The following is a 20,382-nucleotide window of genomic DNA, read 5'->3' on the forward strand; positions in this document are numbered from 1 at the left end:
TGCCTTAGAAGACGTGATAAACTCTTAAAAATTATTTATACTTTAACGCATCAGGATGGGCACCAGGCAACAGAACTACTTTATGCTGCTGCTTTTTTGGAAAACTTCTGTCTTGTATCCAGGGCTCTGATGCAGAGGAAGGTGCAAGCAGCCTTCCTGGTTGTTTCTGGCATTGGGATAACTTTTTTCTTTAATGAATACTATGGAAAGGAGACTTTTCAAAGTAATGTATCTAAAAATAAATTAATAAATCATCCACTTTACTAATCATCTGAATGCGTGTCCAAAATAAATGCTCTTTACTTAATGGAAAATATGGCTGTCTGCAGCAGGGAAACAGCCAGCTGTCTGTAGTGTTAAAGGCAGGGGAGCTGTGCCAGAGGGCAAGATCCCCGTTGCCAAAGTGTCTCTGCAGTACATATGGGAGGAAGCTGTGCCGTTTGCTTTCATTCCTGCGCAATCCCATCCGCTCTTGCTTGGTTTTGAGAATGCAAAGGGATGTCCCTAACTCTAGTTGCGTGTTGGAAAGAAAGCTTGTGGAGGCACCAGGCAAGAGGAAGCTGCCCGCTATTTTGCTGTAGCAAGTTACACGTGTGCAAAGCAAACAGTATCTGATAACAAACCGCTTCAGGTACGCGATATTTGAATCCAAACGAAGGGTCAGTCTGTGGTTGCTTGTTCGTGAGTTGCCAGTCATTCAGGACCTAATTCATCTCTTGAGCATGCTTCCTTTGAAGTGACATCAGGAATTAATTTGACTAATAAACTCCATAAACCAGTGACCTGAGCAATGCTGGGGAAGCATTGTTTGTTTTACTCTCTGATGTGTCTCAAGGCTCTGTCATATTCACCCCCTTTGCTTTTATATTGATTTTCAGCACTAAGCTGGTAGTTAGGGTAGGTGACAAGCTTGGAGCTGTTGTTTTCCTCTTCTTGTTATTGTTTTGCTGAATGACTTTGGGGTAAGTCAATTTATTGAAATGGGTGGGAGATTTTCAGTACATGCAGACAGGTTTTGGATGAGGCCTATTATTACCCTGTTCAGGAGAAATGCCTGAAATGTAGTATTGAAGTGCATCTCTAAAGAGCTTTGCTGTGATTCACTAGCACAAAACCAGTCTTAATTTTATTAAATCAGCTAGATTGAAAATTAGCCTTATCCCTCTGGAAGGCTGATCAGAATGGACACATCTGCGCACTTTTCCACTCCTGCAGCGGTCAGGAGGGGAAAAGCAGTGGTCGGCTCATTTAAAAATTGATAGTGAGATATGGTCTCTGCAGAGAAGGATCTTTGAGCAGAAGATACCAAGCCAGGACCCGTCAAAACCTTTTCACGTTGCGAGACTTCAGCTTAATAAGCCCTGCATTCACTTCTGTGGAGATTTCGGCACTGCCCTTTTATTTCTCAGCACCAAATGTACCGTTCTGCATTGACCTATATAGTGAGATGTAAGGTGGGTGCATCAGAAGCAGTCAGGTCAGCTTGGTTCTCAGCCGCAGTGAATTAGTCTGCCTGAAAATGCCAGATGAAAAGCAAGACAGCTAACCGCTTGTTTGCCTTGCCCCACTGTAGTTAAGCACCACACTGGGGATGTAACTCTTTTCTCACTGCCCCTTTAGGTCTTTCCAAGTCTTTCACCTGTCTTCCTTGGTTGAAAATGGCCAGGGATGATATGGGGTGGGGAACAGGGAGCTAGTGCCCAGGCAGTGGAGGTGACATGCACAGCTTTCTGCTCTTTGCATCCTGCTTTTCCTGCTTTAAATCCAACCATGATATCTCACTGACAGACAGATTTTGAAAAATCACATAATCGGAAGTGATGCTGTTGTTTATTGCTACAAAACAGTATTTCAGGTATTTGTGGGTTTGTGAGTTTAACACAAGACTGAGGTAATGGAAAAATAAGATCAGTCTGAGGAAACCCCTTGAAGTGTCCAAAGGGTTTGTAGCTGGGCTATCTTGGCTTACACCTAAACCAAACATACCTGTTTTTTCTCCTCCAGATTCTAATGACAAATGTTGCTCCTGTGGTCCTTGCTTTGTTTTGTGGGGATTTTTTTGCCTAAGAGAAAGCTAAGAAAGCCTCTTGCACAAGATTTCTGCAGAAGACCTGTACTCCTTTAGGGATTTGACCCCAATCACACATTTTCTGCTGGAAGAAGCGCTGCTCTTCACCTTGCCCCACTCCATGTGTCCATATGACAAGACTCCTGCATGCTATGATCTGATTTCTGTTGTTACCTCTGTCCTGGATCTCAGCCTCTTTACCCACGAGCAAGTTTCCGACACCAGCTAGCCTTTAATAACAAGCACTAATAGAGGCTTTGCCTCCAGAGCTGCATTATAGAAAGGGGAGAAGGTCTCTGCTTGTGCATTTGTACTAATCCTGAGATACTACAGAGCAGCAAATTCTCCCCTGTTTGTTTGTTTTTTCCCCTCCAGACTATCCCCAATCCATGACTCCTCTAGCACATAGCCGTTTTTTCATCATGGCTGTTGTTCACGAACAAGGACATACCATTTTACTCTCTCTCCTAGATGCAGGCACAAATGAGGCAACAGCAAAAACCTCAAACCACACCCCCCACAGCCGTGCAAGGGCAGAAGCTGGGCTCTCTCACCCCTCCGTCCTCCCCCAAGACGCAGCGTGCAGGACACAGGAGGATTCTGAGCGATGTGACCCATAGTGCGGTTTTTGGGGTTCCAGCCAGCAAGTCTACCCAGCTCCTGCAGGCGGCTGCTGCTGAAGCCAGTCTCAACAAGTCCAAGTAGGTGGCTGCTCACTTGGTGTCAAAGGGTATAGAGGGAGGGGGTAGGTGAGGCTCTTCAGAGATTTCCTAGGCAAAGCTTTGGAATGAAGGTAGGCAGCAAAATCTGTGGTCTAAATGAGCCTTTGCCTTCCCAAGACCACAGTTTAGGGCTTGGCAGAAAGTTGCTGAAAGAATTCGCCAAGGGCAAAAGTCCTCCTGAGTGCTTCCGTGCTCCCCAAAAGCTAAGCAGACAGGGCCTTCCTCTGGATTACAAAAGCTAGTGTCGTTTCAGCTGTTCCACCAGTAGCCCTGGTGCATGCTTCACGCTTGCCGCTTAGCATCAGCGCTTCCCCAGGAGTACTTGCTAGCTCACTTTTATAGTGTCTACAGGCAGGAAGCCTCCACGTGGGCATTGCAGAAAACTGTTTCAAATGGGATGCTTATGATGCTTGTTTTAATCCCTGACACCAGGATGCTCAACCAGATTATGAGTAGATAAGGCTAACTGATCCCAGCTTTCTGGGCATGCAAGTACAATAACTTGTGCTGAGTGTTTTAAGTAGGAAGTAATTATAATGCAGTAGCTTGGACCAGCTCATAGTGCTGGCCAGAGGATTTCAGATGGGTTATTAATGACTGTTGTTTGGTTGGGATGATCACATCCAGATCTGCTTCCACCACACCCTCGGGTTCCCCAAGGACCTCACAGCAGAATGTCTACAACCCGCCCGATGTCTCCACGTGGAATCCGTTTGATGATGATAACTTCTCCAAACTCACAGCTGAGGAGCTGCTGAACAAGGACTTTGCAAAGCTAGGTGACGGTAGGTTCATGGAGATGGTTTAATACCAGCCTGCTCTCAAAATGGAAGATAGCATGGAATAATGATGCTTTTGGTCAGATGCTGCTGGGGTTCTCCCATATTATCATGATCCTGTGCCTGTAAGAGCTGAATCCTTCCAATCTCCCTTCTCTATCCCTGTCCTCTTTGCTGAGCAATTGCAATTAAATGAGCATGATCCTCAAAGGGAGAGGTACTAACTGCTTTTAAAGTGGCCTTGATCAGTTGGTTGTAGAAGCTCCAGTTTAAACTCTGCTTCATCTGCAAGTTATGATTTGCAGGAAGGGGCTTGAGTCACATACTGAAATAGTGTCCTAAAACTCTAGGTAAGTAGGCAACCTTCAGAATGGAAGTTTTTTCTCCTAAATCTGCATCTGGCATTTCAGGGAAAGCTCCAGAAAAGATGGGCAGTTCCACTGAGAACTTGATTCCAGGTTTCCAGCCGGCTTCATCTGCGGCCCAACCAGATGCATTTGGTGGCTCTTCCTTCACTGCTGGATCAGGTGAGTTTATGACTATGTCCTACAGGGCAATGCCCTGGACAGCACTGCAGAAAAACGGCAACTCTTTGTCATAGCTTCTTTAAAGGGAAGGTAAAACTGATATAAATTGAGCCGGGCCTTGGCACTGAGAACTGTAGGATAGGGTTGGCACTTCGGTAAAGAAGGGAAGGTAGGAGCGGCACATGTACTTGTCACAGTTGGGTAGTAGAGACAGGAGGCACCGTCTATAGGCAGAGGTGAGGCTTTTGGTGAAGGAAGAAACTGAGTGAACCCTTAAGTTCACAAGAAAGCTTCTTAACATGTTGAAGTTCCATGCAGCTCATAATTAGAAGCAAAATATGTAGCATGTAATAAGGGAATTGGACTCGGAGACATTGATCAGACATGCTGCAGGATATTCCTTGCCTGCAGTTGTTAGGCTGTATGAAGAAGGAGAGGAGCAGGGATAATAACATCTCTGCTGCAGAATGAGGAGAATAGCAGAGACAGGAGTGAGCAGGGAAAATCCTCAGAGGAGAGCACAGTTAGAAGTTTTCCGCTGGCTGTGCTGTCTGGGTCCAGAGGCAGGGAGTCCTTGGCTGGTCTAAGGAGCTTTTCTGCAGAGGCCTCTGCGTGTGTGACCTTGTCTGGTGTCTCCTTTGGTACCAAGGTTTTGCCATGAGCAGCCCCTTCTATGCTGAAAAAACTTGGTGAGTGCTGCTGCTTGTTTCTACTTCTTCAGCATCAGTTGTCACTGAATGCAGCAAAGACCTGCCAAGCACAGTATTGGAAAACTGCTTCCAGGAGCCCTAAATGCAAGTAATCCTCTCCCCGGTCTTATGCAGCCATTGTTACTGGTGACAAATGCAACTGTGTGATGCTTCCTCACTGAAGCGCACCAACCCTTGGTGAGAGGAGTCCTGGGAAGAGATTGAAGAATCCTTTGTGGGGCAAGAAGTGACAAATCCATTTATGCTTATTTCTATTTATAAAAAGAGATTTACGGGAGCTTATAACTGAGCTTGGTATTGTTGGCTCTTACCTGAGAATTAAGGAGTTGAAGTCCATGATGCAAGAGTGCTCTAGGGGGTTGCTTTCTGAGTTTGTCCAGCTGTTCAGTGCCCTGTGAACAGTTTACGATGTTCCATCAGCCTTTGTGGAGGGATGTTGAGTAGCAGCAGCTCCAGATTCAGCTGTAACATACCTTCTGCAGAGCCTGAGAAGCATCTGCATGTTCTGGGCTTTCCGGATGCTGTAGCACGTTCAATTCTTTTAGCAGTTTTCTTTAAAATGTGCCCCTTGACTCTCCTGTCCTGCGGTTTGGCGTAGGAAGGTGTCTTGGAAATTTTCTCAGTGCTGACGCTGGGCTGGGCACTTCTAGCCCTTTTCTTCTTCTTTCCTCATAGATATGAGCCTGTCTAAGCCTGTCTGATGCAAGATGCTGTATCTTTTATTTCAGGCAAAGAGGCCCAACATGGGGGCTGGCCTGCTGTGTGTCCTTTGTTAAGGCATTTCACCTTTTGTGCCGCTGTAAAGCAATATAATAGTACTTCCCTTTCAAGGAATGTTTTGAGATCTGTGGGTTAAATTGTGTTGGAGAGCTATGTGGTAATAGTTGTTCGTTTGTTTTTTGTTTTTTTTTTTTTCCTTTTCACTAGCAACATAAACTTGTTCTGAGCGTGCATGTGTGTGTTGTTCTTGTCAGGCCGTAGCTTGGACTCTAATATTGAGCTGTGCCTGTGCTGAGATTTTGCTCGATGCTTTCTGCTTTTCTCTCTTCTCTGTTTCACTCTGCCTTTTCTCTTCCTGGTTACCAGCTGAAAAAACGAAAGACATTCTGAGTTTGGACTCTAGCCCTCCTCTTCTGACTGTGCCTGATCCTTTCATTCCTCTCCCATTATCCGACACGCCAGGTAACCAGAACTGAGTTTATGGAGGGGGGCAGATTTGTCATTTATTTTGTACTTTTAATCTTCCAGTTCTATTTCTAGGCACACCTGAAATCCTGGGCCTTAGTCAATGGTGCTGGGCGCTGACAAGCTCTGCTGAACTCGGTGGTAGTAATGATGTGTAGCACTTTCTGCCATTGAATATCTGTGTGGTGGTGGGAGCGGTGCTGAGCACAAGAGCCATGTTTTCATGGCAGACCCTGGGGCTACCATATTGTTTCTAATGCCAACAATGTTGGTGTCTTTAAAGGTTCAGTATTCAAAGCCAAAAATAATCACTGGGTAACCTAAGCCATTTTCAAATTGGTCTCCAACTTTGAAACTGTAGTTTTTATTACTGTTAATCTTTCTTTCCCCTAAGAGTCAGTGTTTCTTTGGCTTCCGAGGTGTATTGCAAATGCATGCTTCATGTGAAGCACAAGTTAACATGTAACCTTTTCTGATTTGGCAAAATTTTCTAGTGCGGTTGGTAGCAATTTCCATTTACTTTGCAGTACTACTTAAGTCTTTCCTGTGTACACATTTCTGACTGTAGCAGCCAACAGTTTTTAGCACAAGATTATGTAAGTGCTTAGGAGCTTATTTGCAAATCAGTGGGATTTGGAATATGGGAACGTTTTTATCTTGGAGTTTCTCTAAGTCCTCTGGTGAATGTGTGTGACAGGTCCCTTCTTGTCAGCTAGCCCCAGAGGACAAGTGCTTGTTACAGCTCTCATCCTTGTCCTCAGCTCAAGCTGTGGATCACTGGTGGTTTGACAGTAAAGGACCCAAGCTTCAAAACGATGTGCTTGTAAAGATGGCATCTCTCCATGGAAAGTTAAGCAATTCAGGAAAAAAAAACCCTATTTTTTCCGTAACTGTGTGGAACTTGCTTCCTTCTGGTTGATGCTCAAAGAGCACGAGAAATGCGTTTTGGTGCTAAAGGGATTTTACTCATAAATGCTGCAGTTTGAGAAAAGAAGCAGAACTTACAGGCTTTCTCCCCTATGTGAGTGCTTGCCAGGAGCTGACCTGCCCAGCTATAATTTGAAAAGAACCTACAGAAGGCAGATGACTGCACGTTTTTCTTCCCCCCCAAATGCTATTGGAAGCGTTGGTTTTCCTGACTTGAAGTCTGTCAGCCCAGACTACTGTTTAATTCTCTGCCAGTGTGCTCAACACATACAGTTGCACACCAAGACGGTTCTTTTCCTTATTGCCTATTGCATTTTGATATAGCACAACCATATGAAGCAGCAGTTGCAGCCTTAGCTGCGGGAGCTCTGAAATTCTTTATAGTACAGAAACCATTGCGGAGAAATTGCCTTTCAACCCTGCCCTTGGGTGCAAATAATTAGAGCAGCAGTTTCTGCAGTTTTTGTGGTGCCAGGTTGCTTGTCCCACAAATCTGTCTCTGACCGGTTGGGTATCTTTTTGCAGGCAGGTGCTAAACCTTCTTTTGCTAATCTCTCTGGTGGCATGTGTCTGGTCCTATTGAGTTCAGCGGATCTCCTTCCAGGGGGGCAAAGCAGGGGGGCAAGGGCATGCAGGAGATCTGGCTTTGTTGGCTTCCTGCAGGTTCCTGCAAAGACATCTCTGATTTATTTTTGTTTTTAACATAAAATTTGAGGCCAGGAGCTCATGAATGTTTTCAAAGACCAGAGCTACAGACTTATCCTTAGCTTTGAAAACTGAGAGGGGTTGTCTGTGCTTGTAAATTCAATAGAAAAGATAAAAATCCTGGATTTGGACTCGGGTTATCAAGGTGTGTGTCTATCATGCAGAACAGAGTCATCTTTGTTCTTCTGTGTCTGCATTACCTGTGCAGAAACATCCCCACAGCAAGCAGAGAGGGCTTGGACGTGAGGGATGTGCTGACTTGTGTGTGAAAGGCGTTCTTTTAGGTGTGCCCCTTGGGTCAGTAGAGCTGGGATTGACTTTAGTCTCTTAGTGTATCAGCATCTCCAGTTGCACATCTCCAGGCTGCCTTAGTTTTGTGCAGAAGCAGCTGAATTTCTTTGAATGCTTGCTAAATATTTGCTTTCTGTTTGGAATATTTTTATTTCTGAGAAAACCTTGATAGCGAATCCCATTGCTTTGAAAACATTTTATGTCTGTCTTTTTATAGACTGGGAGCGTGCATAACCCTTTCAGAAGTAAAAGCGTGAGCCTTTTACCCCTTGGTTACAAGAGCAGTGTTGTTCAGGAAGGCTTTCAGTACAGGCATAAGTGAGGCTTTTATTTGGTATTTTCCCTGTTTGTCATACAGAGCCAGTTTTGTCAGCTCTCTGCGCTCTAAACCTGTGACAGCTGAGGGTCTGGCTGAGAGCTCAGCATCTTTTTTTTGCTTAAGCCAAAAACTTGCTCCCTTTGGTGGCACCTGAGAGTGCAGGTGGCATCGCTTGAGTGTTGGCCAGAGACCTCCTTGGGCTTTCCCACCTTTCCTCTGGATGCTCAGAAGGACAGATGAGCCTTTCTATCACAGATTCCCGAGAAACAAGTAAATGATGCTTAACGCATGACAAATAGCCATAGGGTGCATTCCCAGACAGCCTAAATATGTTCAAATGGAGGAGCGCGCTGCCATGGAGCTACAGCCAAGAGATGTGGCTTTAAGTATGACTGCTTGCTTGTAGGTTTAGCGAGACCACGCTTTTGGTTCTGTGTAGTCAGTTAAATGTGTGCAGCAAAGACAAACCTTGGACAGCAGGTTCTAGCAGACTATCCTGTTTGCGTGGATCACAGTGCTGGAGATGTGTAATATCCTAGAGGAGGTTGTTTTTCATTTGTTGTGGGTAACAAGCTTCTCAGTAAGTGCTTCTAGAGAAGAGGTAATGTAGCACCCTAGAGAAGGCAGAAATACCAGCCCTGGACAATAATCAAGTGGAAGTAGAAGGGTTTTCAGTATATTCCTCCTTCTCCAATGCGTAATGGCTGCAATTCTTAATGGAATTGTAACTAGTAAGAGGAGCTGGCAAGAGGGATGTAAAAATATGGCAAAACGTCTGTTAAAATAAGGGAGAATTAAATATTCATGCTGAAAACATTTCTCCTTGTGCATGTGTAGGAAAGTGAGCCAAGTTCTTCTTAATAAGCTTATTGCAGGCTTCACTGCTGATTAATCATAATGGAGTATTTGATCAGAATGGTAATTTTTCTGCTACGTGTGGCTACGTCTATCAGTATGAATTGAGCTCGTACGAGCATGGGAGGCTAAATTTTGCACAGGGTATTCTGGAGACCTGAAATTAAGCTGAATTATGAAGCTTCAAGACAAATCTTGCCCTTTGTCATTGAGGCTTCGCTCCATGAGTAGTCCCCAAGTCTAGGGGTTTTATGCCCGTTATGTACAGTAGGTTTTGTTTCTTTTGACTTCATTTCTATTGGTGTGAATGGACTTTGGACTCAATTCTGAAAACCTGCTTTGCAGAAGTATTTAATGAGAGGTTTGACCCAGAGCCTGTGAATATTTCGGCTTTAGCCCATGACCCTTATTAACTGCTGAAATTGAAATGCTTAAGTGCTGTCTTGATATAGTTACCCGCACTCTTCAGTCAGCAAGAATTATCTTAGTGTCAGGAAAGGTTTTAGATACATCCTCTTGACTCTAGAAACATCTGTCACATAAACAAGTTTTTGAGTAAGTAAAGAGTGGACCCAGTGAAATGCCCTCTCAGATACCGCCAAAAATATTCCTTTACAATTGTTTGAGGGGTTTGTTTGGGGTGAGAGGGGGGGTGTCTCCTTCTTGCTTTAGTTCCAGATAAATATTCTTCTCCCAGGTACCCTGTGCTATCAGCAGTCGTGGCTTAGTCTCTCCTCTCTGCAGAAAAGGAGGGAGATGAGGTGGTGGGTGTGGGTCCTTGGCAGCAGAGCAAGCAAGGAGAAGTTGTTGAGCAGCAGCACTGAGGTGTAAGAGCTGAGAAAGAGCAGCTCTGCTCCTCCCTGTTACTGGATGGAGGACAAACTCCCCCGTGCTGCGGATTGCATCGCACTGATTCATGTGTGTGTGCAGGGTGGTGGTAGTGGTGGTCTCTCTCTGCATCAGTACCAAGTAGAATGCTGTCTTTGCGCAATGAGTCAATCTTTTTTACCCCCTTTCAAAACAGAATGGATCATTCTTTGCGAATTTACACAACCATTTACTCCCTGCAGTAATTCAGCATCTTAGCTGCAGCTGAGAGACAAATGTGTCTTTAGTGTAGTTAGTTATTTGTTTGAAGAACAGCAACACCAAGCGGCTCCTGTGGCATTGTCTTGGCCATAACAGAAAGTGAGGTAGGAGAAATTCTGTGTCCGGCACAGCTAAGTAAACATGCAGACAGAGCTGGGGAAGGAACCACGGGCCAAGAAAGCACGCCTGTGCCATCTGGGCACACACTGGATTCTCATTCTTGATGAAAAGGCAAACAGCGTTGCTTATTAAAGAGTTGTTATGATGTTGGAGTTCTCTGTGGCTTTTAAATAGCACTTTAAGGATGATTTTTGCCTTTTTATTTCCTTCAAATACCCACGGACTTGTGTGTTTTTATGTTAGCCCGAGAGGATGCTTATCAGGGCTAAGGAAACAGATAACTTGCAGTGCAATTTCCAAACAAAATGCGTCCACACCCTTGGCCTGTTTCTAGAGCTAGCTATCAAAAATGTGTGGCCCTGATAACCATTCCTGCTCAAAACATAATTGGCTTCAAAAATAGGAGTTTTAAGCAAACCTGGATTTTTTTTCATTGTATTCTAATGTGTGGCCTTCAGGATCTGGGTTTCCAAGCTTTCTCTGCAGGGTGCTAAAGCAGCGTTGCAAGCTGGAGGTGAGTTTCAGACTATTGCAACGTTTGAAGAACTGGAAATGGGAAAGAATTGTGAAGTGTGGAGATCAGATTGCTGAAGCTGGCAGTTTCTAGCACCTGGAAACATGAGCTAGGACTCAAACCATTGACATCCCTGTCAAAACTGCTTTTCAGCTGCTTTAACAGGGCTACTGTAGGAGGGCTCTTTTATTTTTTTGGCACAAAATAACTGATGAAATTTTTTTAATCGGCATATCTCTCTCTACCCCAGGCCCATAAATTCTGGGAAGATAACTGTATGCCCCCCTATGTCAGGGTGATTATAACAACTGTAAAAGAAAAACTGTATTTCTAATAAGAACTTATATTTGTACCAAGATGACACATTGAGATAAAGTAATTGCAGACATGCACAAACACATATTGATGTGTACTAACGATTTGAGTTTACATCTTGAGTTGGGAGAATGCAAAAGGGGAGCTACTCATCTAGTAACTTGATGGATTAATTGCCGTATTATTAACTGAGAGTATAATATGGTGTTTTGATGATTTGGAGCAACAAAGCCAATGGACCACTGGAATCCCAACTAAATGAGCGTAAATAGTATCTAGTGTTGTTTCCATCTGGGTTTTGAATTTGATCTGAAGGGGTATTAGTTGACAAATACTTGAGGTCTTGAAAGTTAAACTAAAATTGTTGGATTTTGATGATCTCTTTAAGAGCCACTGTGAAATGTTGTCCTGCTATTCTCCATGGTGATTACAAAGTCATGTGCATGTGTATTTAAAGCATGCCAATTGCTATATTTTTTTCTTCTCTTTGTGCTATATAAGAAACGACAGAAACTCCATTAGGAAGATTAAAGTCCAGTGCCTTCCCTTGATTAGTCAAAGTCCTCTGTTGCTGAATAATGTGCAGGGCTTCCTTTAATCTTTAATACTTGATTAATCAATAGGCAGAAATCTTCCTGAGTGACTAATCTATACCTACCTTGGTAGTTCGCCCTCCCACTCGCAGCACAGTTGACTTGGCAGGATTTTTACAACCTTGTCTTTCTTTCTCAGTTGACATCCGAAGAAAAGAACTCTGCTGTGTGCTCTATTGAATTGTCTTTCTTTTTGCTATTCCTCCGCAGTACACGAGTGAGTAACGTTCTTACTGTGTGCGGTGCCTGGCTGGTGGACTTCTTTGGCTTTGAGATGTTGCATCTTGATTGTTCAGTGTGTTACCAACGTATGACAGATCTTTGCCCTCTGTTGCCTTTTTAACTTGCAAGTTTCTCAGGAATCTTTTTATTCTTTCTCATAGCCTGCTCTAACTACAAACCCGTTTGCCTCCCTTGTCTCTCGATTTATATTTTTTTCATAATTCTAGTCCTTCTTAAAATGCTTTCTGCATATACTTTGTCACTTAACGGGTAAATCGCCAAGTATAAATGCAGCATGCCAACTTGTAGTCTTTGGCAGCGGTGGTGTTGCAGATGCAAAGTCTGTGCAAATTGACTAATTGTAAATCTCAAAAATCAGATTTCTGCATGTGTTGGAAAAGAAGGGATCTGAAGAAAAAGGTCAAAATTTTCTCACTGGATTGTCCAAAGCTGTGCTTCTCAACCTACGCGTGACTGATCTTGCTTTCTTGTCCCATGATATAAATCCATAGTTAATTCTGCTGATGCTAAATGGCATTACTTCCTTCTTATCTTGGTGCAAATCAGAGGAAAGGTTCTTGCCTTCATTCCTGGAGGAAGTGATTTGGTTTTCCAGTCTCTGAAGCTACCAACATCTGCCATTTGGGGATGCCTCTGGGAGCTGTTAGCTGTAGGCTCTTGATTTGCTTTTTCTGCAATGTGTTTTGCTTACTCCGACTATGATAGGAAACAATCGGTAATTTCTTACTGTGAGGAACTGGGAACTTAGGAAGAAAGTGAAACATTTGTCTAAAGGCTGCAGTATGTGACTGGGCTTTAGCTCTGGAACAGGTTGATAGGGTACTTTTTCAATCCTCCCTGCATGCTTTTAAGCTTAGACACCTTCTTAAGACTTGCTAATGAATCTTGCTTACTCAGCCAGCATCCTCACTAGCTGATGCAAAGCCCTATGGCAAACTTGCTGCCATCCTGTCAGGACTGAAAATGGGCAAAGTAGAAAACCCAACAGAGAATGGAATACCAATGGTCAGATCAATCCTGAACCTGAATCAAGCTTACTTTCCCTGTGACCTGGAAAGCATCTGGCAGATTTTTCGGTAGGCTGTCTGGGGAGGAGAATGCCTCCAAGAGGCAGCCTCATGTGGGAGCACAGTTATCGATTAAGGCACATGTTTCCCAGCTTGTGATTGTGTGCCCACATGCCTGGGGAGTCACAAGAAGCTGGTACTGTAGTGGCAAAGCATCTCTCTTGTTTTTTCTCCAGTAGAATATCTTTGCTAAGGGGGTGGCAGATGGGAGAGGGTGTTCTAGAGAAGTCCGTACCCGGGGCTGTAGCCTTCATCTCTTTCTGCAAATGGCAGATACATGCTGCGTGCCATTTGCTTTATTGGTGGAGTCTGTTCTGCAGTTGATGATCACTTCATATATGTGTGACTTGGAACTGTTGTGTTTGTACAGGTAAGAGAAACGAGACTAGTTTATCCTAGTTTTTCCTCTTGTTCCACTGTTGTATTTCTTACTCATTCAAATTACTTAGCATTGCTGGCTTCTCACCATCTCAACCATGACTTCACTTGCAGGTGAATCAGCTTTTCTCTTGGAAATTAAAATTAAACTTCTGCTAGAGAATTCCCTTGGTAGCAGGACCCAAAATGCAGTTCAGTATTATGAGAGAGACTGTTTTTTCTTTCTAGGTCTGCAGATAGTTAAACTGCAGCTGCCTAATGTTCGTGCGCAGGGAAACAGTCTAGTGTGCAGAAGATACGCTCCTTGAGTTACTGCTTTGATCATTGGAGCTGTGGTGAAGCAGAGGCTTAAGAGCTGGGTTTATTTGCCACTGCAAAGGCATGTAGTCTTGGACTTGAATGTCTGATGTGGATTCAGAGAAACTTCCTTTAGCACACGTGTGTGTTTTTAATAAGCATGTTGTGTTAAAAAGACCAAACCTAACTCTCGTAGAGAAGGTATTCCTGCCAACTAATGCAGAACCGTGGATTTCTCTGGGCCTTCACTAACTTTTCCTTTGCTCCTAGTTGAATGTGAATTTCCCACCACTTAAAGCAACTGCTGTTCCTTTACTTTATCTCTTATTCCTACAGGTTAGTACAAGATGCAACACAAAACAGAAACCAGGGAAATGAACTGCTTGGCCTCAAAATAGACTGAGGCATCTGACTCTTTGTTACTTTTGGTATCTCCTTTCCCATTCATCCTGACCTTCTTGTTTTTGTTGAACTTCTCAGCCTCACTCAAAAGGGATGAAGTTCCTTTTAATCATGCCCTAAGAGATGCAGTGGCTACCTGTAACAGTGTTGGCACATCAGCACCAACAATGAAGGAAACAAGAAAGGAGATCTCGTGAGACAAGTAACAAAATAAGACAAAGAACCACTGACAGTCTAAAGCTTTGCATAAAACCAGTTGAGCCCAGGGGACAGGAGGGAAAACTAACATGTAGGGAGAAGAACACCATGTTTATTCTCATAATTTCTGTGTGTTTAAAAAGTGTGGCTGAGCACAATAGGCAACTTTCTAGTACCTGACCAAGAGGTAGTTCCACTGTGTTAAATGGAAAATCTGCAGTAATGAAAAAGGAGGAAACCGAAAGGGTAAGGTTGAAGGAGGGAGACTTCAAGGAGCAAGACACTTGGAAATGGGATCATAAAAGGAACGATTACTGTATACATGGGTTTGAAGATACAGGTTGATGCAAGTGCCTTGAGAAGAGCAGACAGGCCTTCTGTAAGAGTCTGCTTTAAAAGGAGTATCTCAGGCCTGAATCTCTAAAATGGGAATACATTCACAGTATATCACTTCATAGCTTACAAACTTCATCTCAAAGTAGAAGCCAAACCCAACCTGAAACTGCCCAATTCTGAGACAATCCATAATTTCTCCCACAGTTGTGTCCTGTGCCTTGCTATCTGGATTAACTGGTTTAAAACGCTGTTTAAGTCAGCTGTACTCTGGGTGGATACCTGTTATCTTACCGCTTCCCTTCTGGGAAAAGGAATTGAGCATGTTTCCTGTCGTCTTGTCCCCAAGTCTCTCTCCTGTGTTGTGTTATGTTTTCCCAACACACTATAATCAGTTCCATCCTTCTTAGCCCCCTTTTGATAGCTTCAACACCTCTTTTTGTTGCCGAGCCCCTGCTCCCAGCCTCTCCATTCATCCGAGGAAAAAGCCCCGCTTTGTGCTGCGGAGAAGCCACGGATGATACCTCTGCAGTTGGGGTCCATTTTTCTCTGGCAAATCTGACCTTGCAAATTGAGTATTCCTCATAGAGGTGGGAAGGCTTCAAGTACATTCAAGGCTGCTGTTCCCATCAGGTTTTTCCTTTCAGTTGACCTTCTTCAGGCCTTTAATGGTATAACAGCTGCCTCTTGGGTCGCTTTTTAGGTTTCCTTCCCCTCCTGGTTGCTTTAGTGTGTTGGCTTGTGAAGTTTTTCATGGGGAGTAGAATTTGTCCTGCTTTGAATAAGTAGTTCCAAAGCTGCTAGGCTATTTTATTATTTATATAGGGCAATAAAAAAGATCGATATTATTACCATGTATGTAACAGTGCAACTTAAGCTTTTCTTTGGCTTTCTCAGCGTGGTAAGTCTTTTATACAGCAGTATGACAGAGCCTGTGCTTTTGTGCAGTTATGAGCACATTTTCTTTGGATAATAAATAATAACACCAGCCTTTGAACTCAAAACATAAAACATAAATGTAAACATTTTGTAAAGGTATAACTGTGGCAGAGTCACAGCTCATTCTAATGTTAGATTATAAACGTAGTCATTTCAAGTTGTTGATTTGTCCATGTGGAGTAAATTTTATCAGTCCTGTTCTACTGAAGGTGATTACTTCTAGCAAACCCTGAAAATGTTCTTTATCTTCTTGTTCTGTGAAGAAACCCTGGTGAAAGCTAAATAATTAAGCTCATGATTGAAAACCTGGTTAGTATGATTGCGAAATTGCTCATCCACCAGATTAATAACTGAGATTAACTTTTTGCCCAGGCTATCTAAGTTTCTTTGTGTGAAGGATAATGGGAACCACAGGAGTTGTACTGCTGAGAATGACATGTCTGATTTGAAACCTGATAGTTGAAATAATTAATTGGTAACTAGACAGCTGTTTAACCCAAGGGCAAGTTCTGATGTCAGAAACTTTCTGGTTTTGCTTAAGCTCTTAAGGGCTGTAAATATTCCATTCTTGAGCAAATTAATAGGTGTTGCATACCTAGCTCTAGCATCTTGGGCTTCTGATCATAACTTCCATTTCTTCTCATTATACAAAGACTCTCCAACATAGGAAAGCGGGAGGGGAAAAACTGCAGGTTTTCTCTTCTTTTTTTTTTTTTGTTTTGTTTTTAAATTTTCAGTGGGTCACGTTAAGCTTTTGTGCTTTGGGTAGGAGTAAAAGAACTGCATGCTATTTTACAGTGTCTCCTTAGGGAGAGCAGCGCACAGTGGGTGAGGATGTCCTCAGTTGTCTTAGATGACCATGGCCAGCTGGTGAATAGCTGCCCTCTAATATCTCTAAGTGATAGTTATTTGCACACAAAATTGTGCAGATGCTCTTCTGAGGCTGACACACTGGACTATGAGGCACTGAATTGAACACCTGATTAATGTTGTCTTTTCTTGTGGTTTGTTTTTTTTCTTTTTTTCTCTGTTGCCTTCCTTCCTCCTTTTCCCGCTTAACCCAGAAAAACTGATTGAGGGACTCAAATCTCCTGAGACTGCGCTTCTGCTCCCTGATATCCTGCCTCTCGCTGACCCCTTCGGTAGCACGTCAGATGCTGTGAATGGTAAAAATAAACTTAGGGCGCCTCCTCCCCTCTGTCTTACATGGCATGTCTTGTCCCGCATGATAACTCTGCGTGTTTACCCCCACTGGGCTCTCAAAACAGCCGCTGACGTTGGTGAAACACAATGTGATAGGAAGTTATGGATTATGCTGAGACAGATCTGCCTTTTCCCCATGAGACTAGCATCTGAACAGCGAAGACTTGGTATTTGCATTTAAAATCTAGGCTTACCGATTTGGCACAATAACATGGCATGATTGTGGCTTGTGTGTTCTTCTGGTCGTGGTAGAAGAAAGTTAACTGTTGACTGAAGGAGAAGGTGCAAAAAAATCCCTCCATTTCTGCTAAAGAGTTTGTGTGTAACCATGGCCCAGGCACTGAGCCTGCCTGTCTGTCGACCCTCAGCAGGATGAGGACGACAGCATTGCCTTTGACCTGGGGCATAGGCTGAGAATAAACGTGCTAGGCTGTGATGAGCCCAGATGCAACAGGCTCCAGGCAGTATCAAGATTTTGGATTGTTGCAGAATCATACGTTGATCTACTTGCCAAATGTGCTAAAGACTAATAATTGCAGGCTGCCGCTAGTTGCAATCGGCTGCTTTTGTGATTTTTGGGTCCCAGGCAGGGTCTCCGGGTAGCTGGTTGCAACCTTGTAGCTTTGAATAGAAGGGTAGGAAATGAGTCACCTTAATAGCAAGACTTTTTCTCTCCCTTTTGCAATTTCTGGCAGTTGTCTGAATACTCTTAGATAATGATCCTGCAAATCTGAGACACACACTGCTATGCAAACAAAAATATTCATTAATATCTCTTAGGTTGACCAACGAGACCATTTCTGGTCCTAGCATTTGAGTGGATCCTTGTTCTTTAATTTAACTTCTTGGTCATTACCTTGATGTTGGTCCTTGAAGAAGAGACCCAGACAAGCATTATACCTGGCTGGTATGACCGTGACAGTTATCTTCCACGTCTCTCCCCCTCCCCTTTATGGTTTCTATAAAAACAAATCTTTCTATCCAGCCTTTGTAAACATCTCCTTTTGTATCCCCATAATGGACATCAACAGTAGACGATACTGGGGACTGGTGTTTTCAATAAGATGTTGAATTCCAAAACTTGATCACCTCTTTGCTCCACTGGGCACTCAAAATGGGAAAAAAAAGATCCCATGTCCTGGCTTTTTACAAGCTTAACTGGGAATATGCGAAGGGCTCCACAGTAGGTGTTGTAATGATCTGTTACTTCTGATGCAAGGGGACTCCTTAAAGGTCAGTGTTCGCCTTTTGCTGGAAAAGGATCTTGCAAAAGATTGTAGTTATTTGCCCAGCCCCAGGCCTTCTGCTTGGCTGCAGGGCAGGCATTATTAACCTCCCATTCCACCCCCTGGATATTTCAAATTGGGCTCGCACAAATTAAAATAAATAAATAAAACACAGAAAAACTCAAACCCAACAAACACTAATGTGTTACACTCTTCTCTTGTGACTAAATTAACACCGATCTAACTTCAGCCTCTTCTTGTGGCCGGCATAGCTGATGTATTAAAGGGTCACTAAAGGATTCAGACAACTGCCGCCTTGGTTCCTACTTATGCTGTGTCTTGCAAACTAACTTCTGCCTTCTTCTCTGCTCTGCTATTTCGCACATTTGGAAAGGAAAACCTGACGTAGCTGTTGAGAGTCTCATACCGGGCCTCGAGGCTCCATTGCCCCAACGCCTTGTGTCACAGACTGAGTCGGTTGCCTCCAACAGAACAGGTTGGTGAGGCAGGAGAGTGCTGGGGAGGGGGCAGGGATGCATCGTACCGGTGTGGGCCGTGTAAATCGGAAAGCGCTGTCCGCTTGAACGTAAGCATCTCTTCTCTCGACGCTTTTCCCACCAGTGTAAGTTAGGCTTGCTTGTGTGTCTTGTAAGTGGATGCTGCATGGTTCCTTGAAGGTCAGTGTTACTTGTCTCCTTGTGAAGAACAATACAGTATTCCTTAAGCCCACCGTTACAGATCTGTAGGTGCCAGAGTATTGCTCTGATGGAGTGTCTTTGAAATCTGGAGCAGTCACTGATTTTTGTCTGTTCCATCGGGGTGTGGTAGTAAGCAATTCATGTCCCTTTCTTACTATGAAGGCCTTGATCTGGCCACTTTCGCAGTAGATGACTCGACATCTTTTCAGAGGTGTCTTGTGAAATAGCCAGTGTACTTAGTTTTGCCAGAGAGTCCCTGCAACTCTCTTTCCCTCCCCACGCTCCCCTTCACTCCCCCTGCTTTAACCTGTCACTTGTGTGGGATTTCGTTGTTGTATACTCTGCTTTAGAGGGCAGTTAGCCCCAGAGGATGTGTTATATGTTGCAGAGCAGTAAGAAATGTTTTCCATCACAAAAAATGGTAGCTTTTGTGCTGGCTTCGCATCAAAGCTCTGTTTGTACGCTAAGCGGACGGGAACGGGAATGTGAGAATATGAGCTTAACAGTGTTTGTGTCCTGTTTAATGCTACCTTGCGGCCTTTGGATGTTAACCTGGATTCAGACTCTCTCACTGGGGAAGACTCTCTGCTTGACTGTTCTCTGCTTTCTAACCCCGCTGCTGACCTCTTGGATGAGTTTGCTCCCGTAGCTTTCGCAGCTCAACCTCACAAAGGTAAACTGTCCCTTTGTCTCTAACACCTAATCAGTCCTGGGACTCGGTCTTTAGCTACTGTGAAGTGAAGCTGATACTGGTTTACACAAGAAATGCTCTCACCTGTGTTCTAGTGGTGTGTTTGTTCCCCCCCCCCCCCCCCCCCCCCCCCCCCCCCCCCCCCCCCCCCCCCCCCCCCCCCCCCCCCCCCCCCCCCCCCCCCCCCCCCCCCCCCCCCCCCCCCCCCCCCCCCCCCCCCCCCCCCCCCCCCCCCCCCCCCCCCCCCCCCCCCCCCCCCCCCCCCCCCCCCCCCCCCCCCGAGCCATTGTTTTGTTTTCTTCCCAAGCTGGTGAGAAACTTGGAATGCACATTGAAGTACTAAGGGAAGAATATAGATAAAAGTATTCAGCTTGACTGTAAAGACAAGGTTTGTCAAGACAGGTGGCATCTTCCATGAAACAGGGATACAGCAGAAGGGATACAGTAGGCTTAAAGGGTAGGCTTTTGTATGCAACCCTTCAGGTTTGCAAGTGAATGCAAATCTGGTTTTGCTTTTTGCACATGGGATTTAAGACCTGCTTTTATGCTGCGTGATTAATTCTGGAAGGGAGCCTGATATTCATCTAGACTGGTGTGTCAGGTTTTTGAAACAAAAGGAATTTTTTTTGGTTTATCAGGGTTAGCATCCATAGCACGTAACTGAGCTCTTTCAGATCTGGAGAATTTTTCCTTTTCAGAGGTTATCAGGAGTAGGTTCTTGAGTCAAACTGCAGTGTCACAGCAAATATGAATGAAAGTCTGAGCGCAATATCCAACTGAAAAATGGAAGAGTTTCACAGTAACACAAAAAAGCGGAGCTGCAGAAGAGAAGTAGACCATGTGCGGTAATTCCTAAGAGCTGCAGATCAGCCCTTGCAGTACATCAGTATTTGAGCTTGAGTGGAATTGTGGAAATACTGTGCCGTGATCAGAGTTCTGTTCTCTTTCCACTAACAAGCAAGAGTAGAGGACCCTGGGAAGCTGGGTC

At 44.2% G+C, this 20,382-nt stretch overlaps 1 protein-coding gene across 2 annotated transcripts in view; it reads left to right on the top strand.

Moving 5' to 3' along the window:
- Positions 1-20,382, top strand: part of AAK1 (AP2 associated kinase 1) — an 87,588-nt gene that overhangs the window by 47,237 nt on the left and 19,969 nt on the right. The window contains exons 14-20 of one of the 2 annotated variants that reach the window (XM_009273786.1): positions 2,540-2,769; positions 3,418-3,575; positions 3,980-4,096; positions 5,893-5,988; positions 16,641-16,742; positions 18,400-18,501; positions 19,266-19,376. In XM_009273786.1, coding sequence (XP_009272061.1) covers positions 2,540-2,769; positions 3,418-3,575; positions 3,980-4,096; positions 5,893-5,988; positions 16,641-16,742; positions 18,400-18,501; positions 19,266-19,376 — 916 coding nt within the window. The remainder of the gene's footprint in view (positions 1-2,539; positions 2,770-3,417; positions 3,576-3,979; positions 4,097-5,892; positions 5,989-16,640; positions 16,743-18,399; positions 18,502-19,265; positions 19,377-20,382) is intronic. The other variant, XM_009273785.1, reaches the window with a different exon arrangement.

Source organism: Aptenodytes forsteri, unplaced genomic scaffold (assembly GCF_000699145.1).
Source record: "Aptenodytes forsteri isolate BGI_AS27 unplaced genomic scaffold, ASM69914v1 Scaffold127, whole genome shotgun sequence".
In the NCBI taxonomy this organism is placed as follows: Eukaryota; Metazoa; Chordata; class Aves; order Sphenisciformes; family Spheniscidae; genus Aptenodytes; species Aptenodytes forsteri.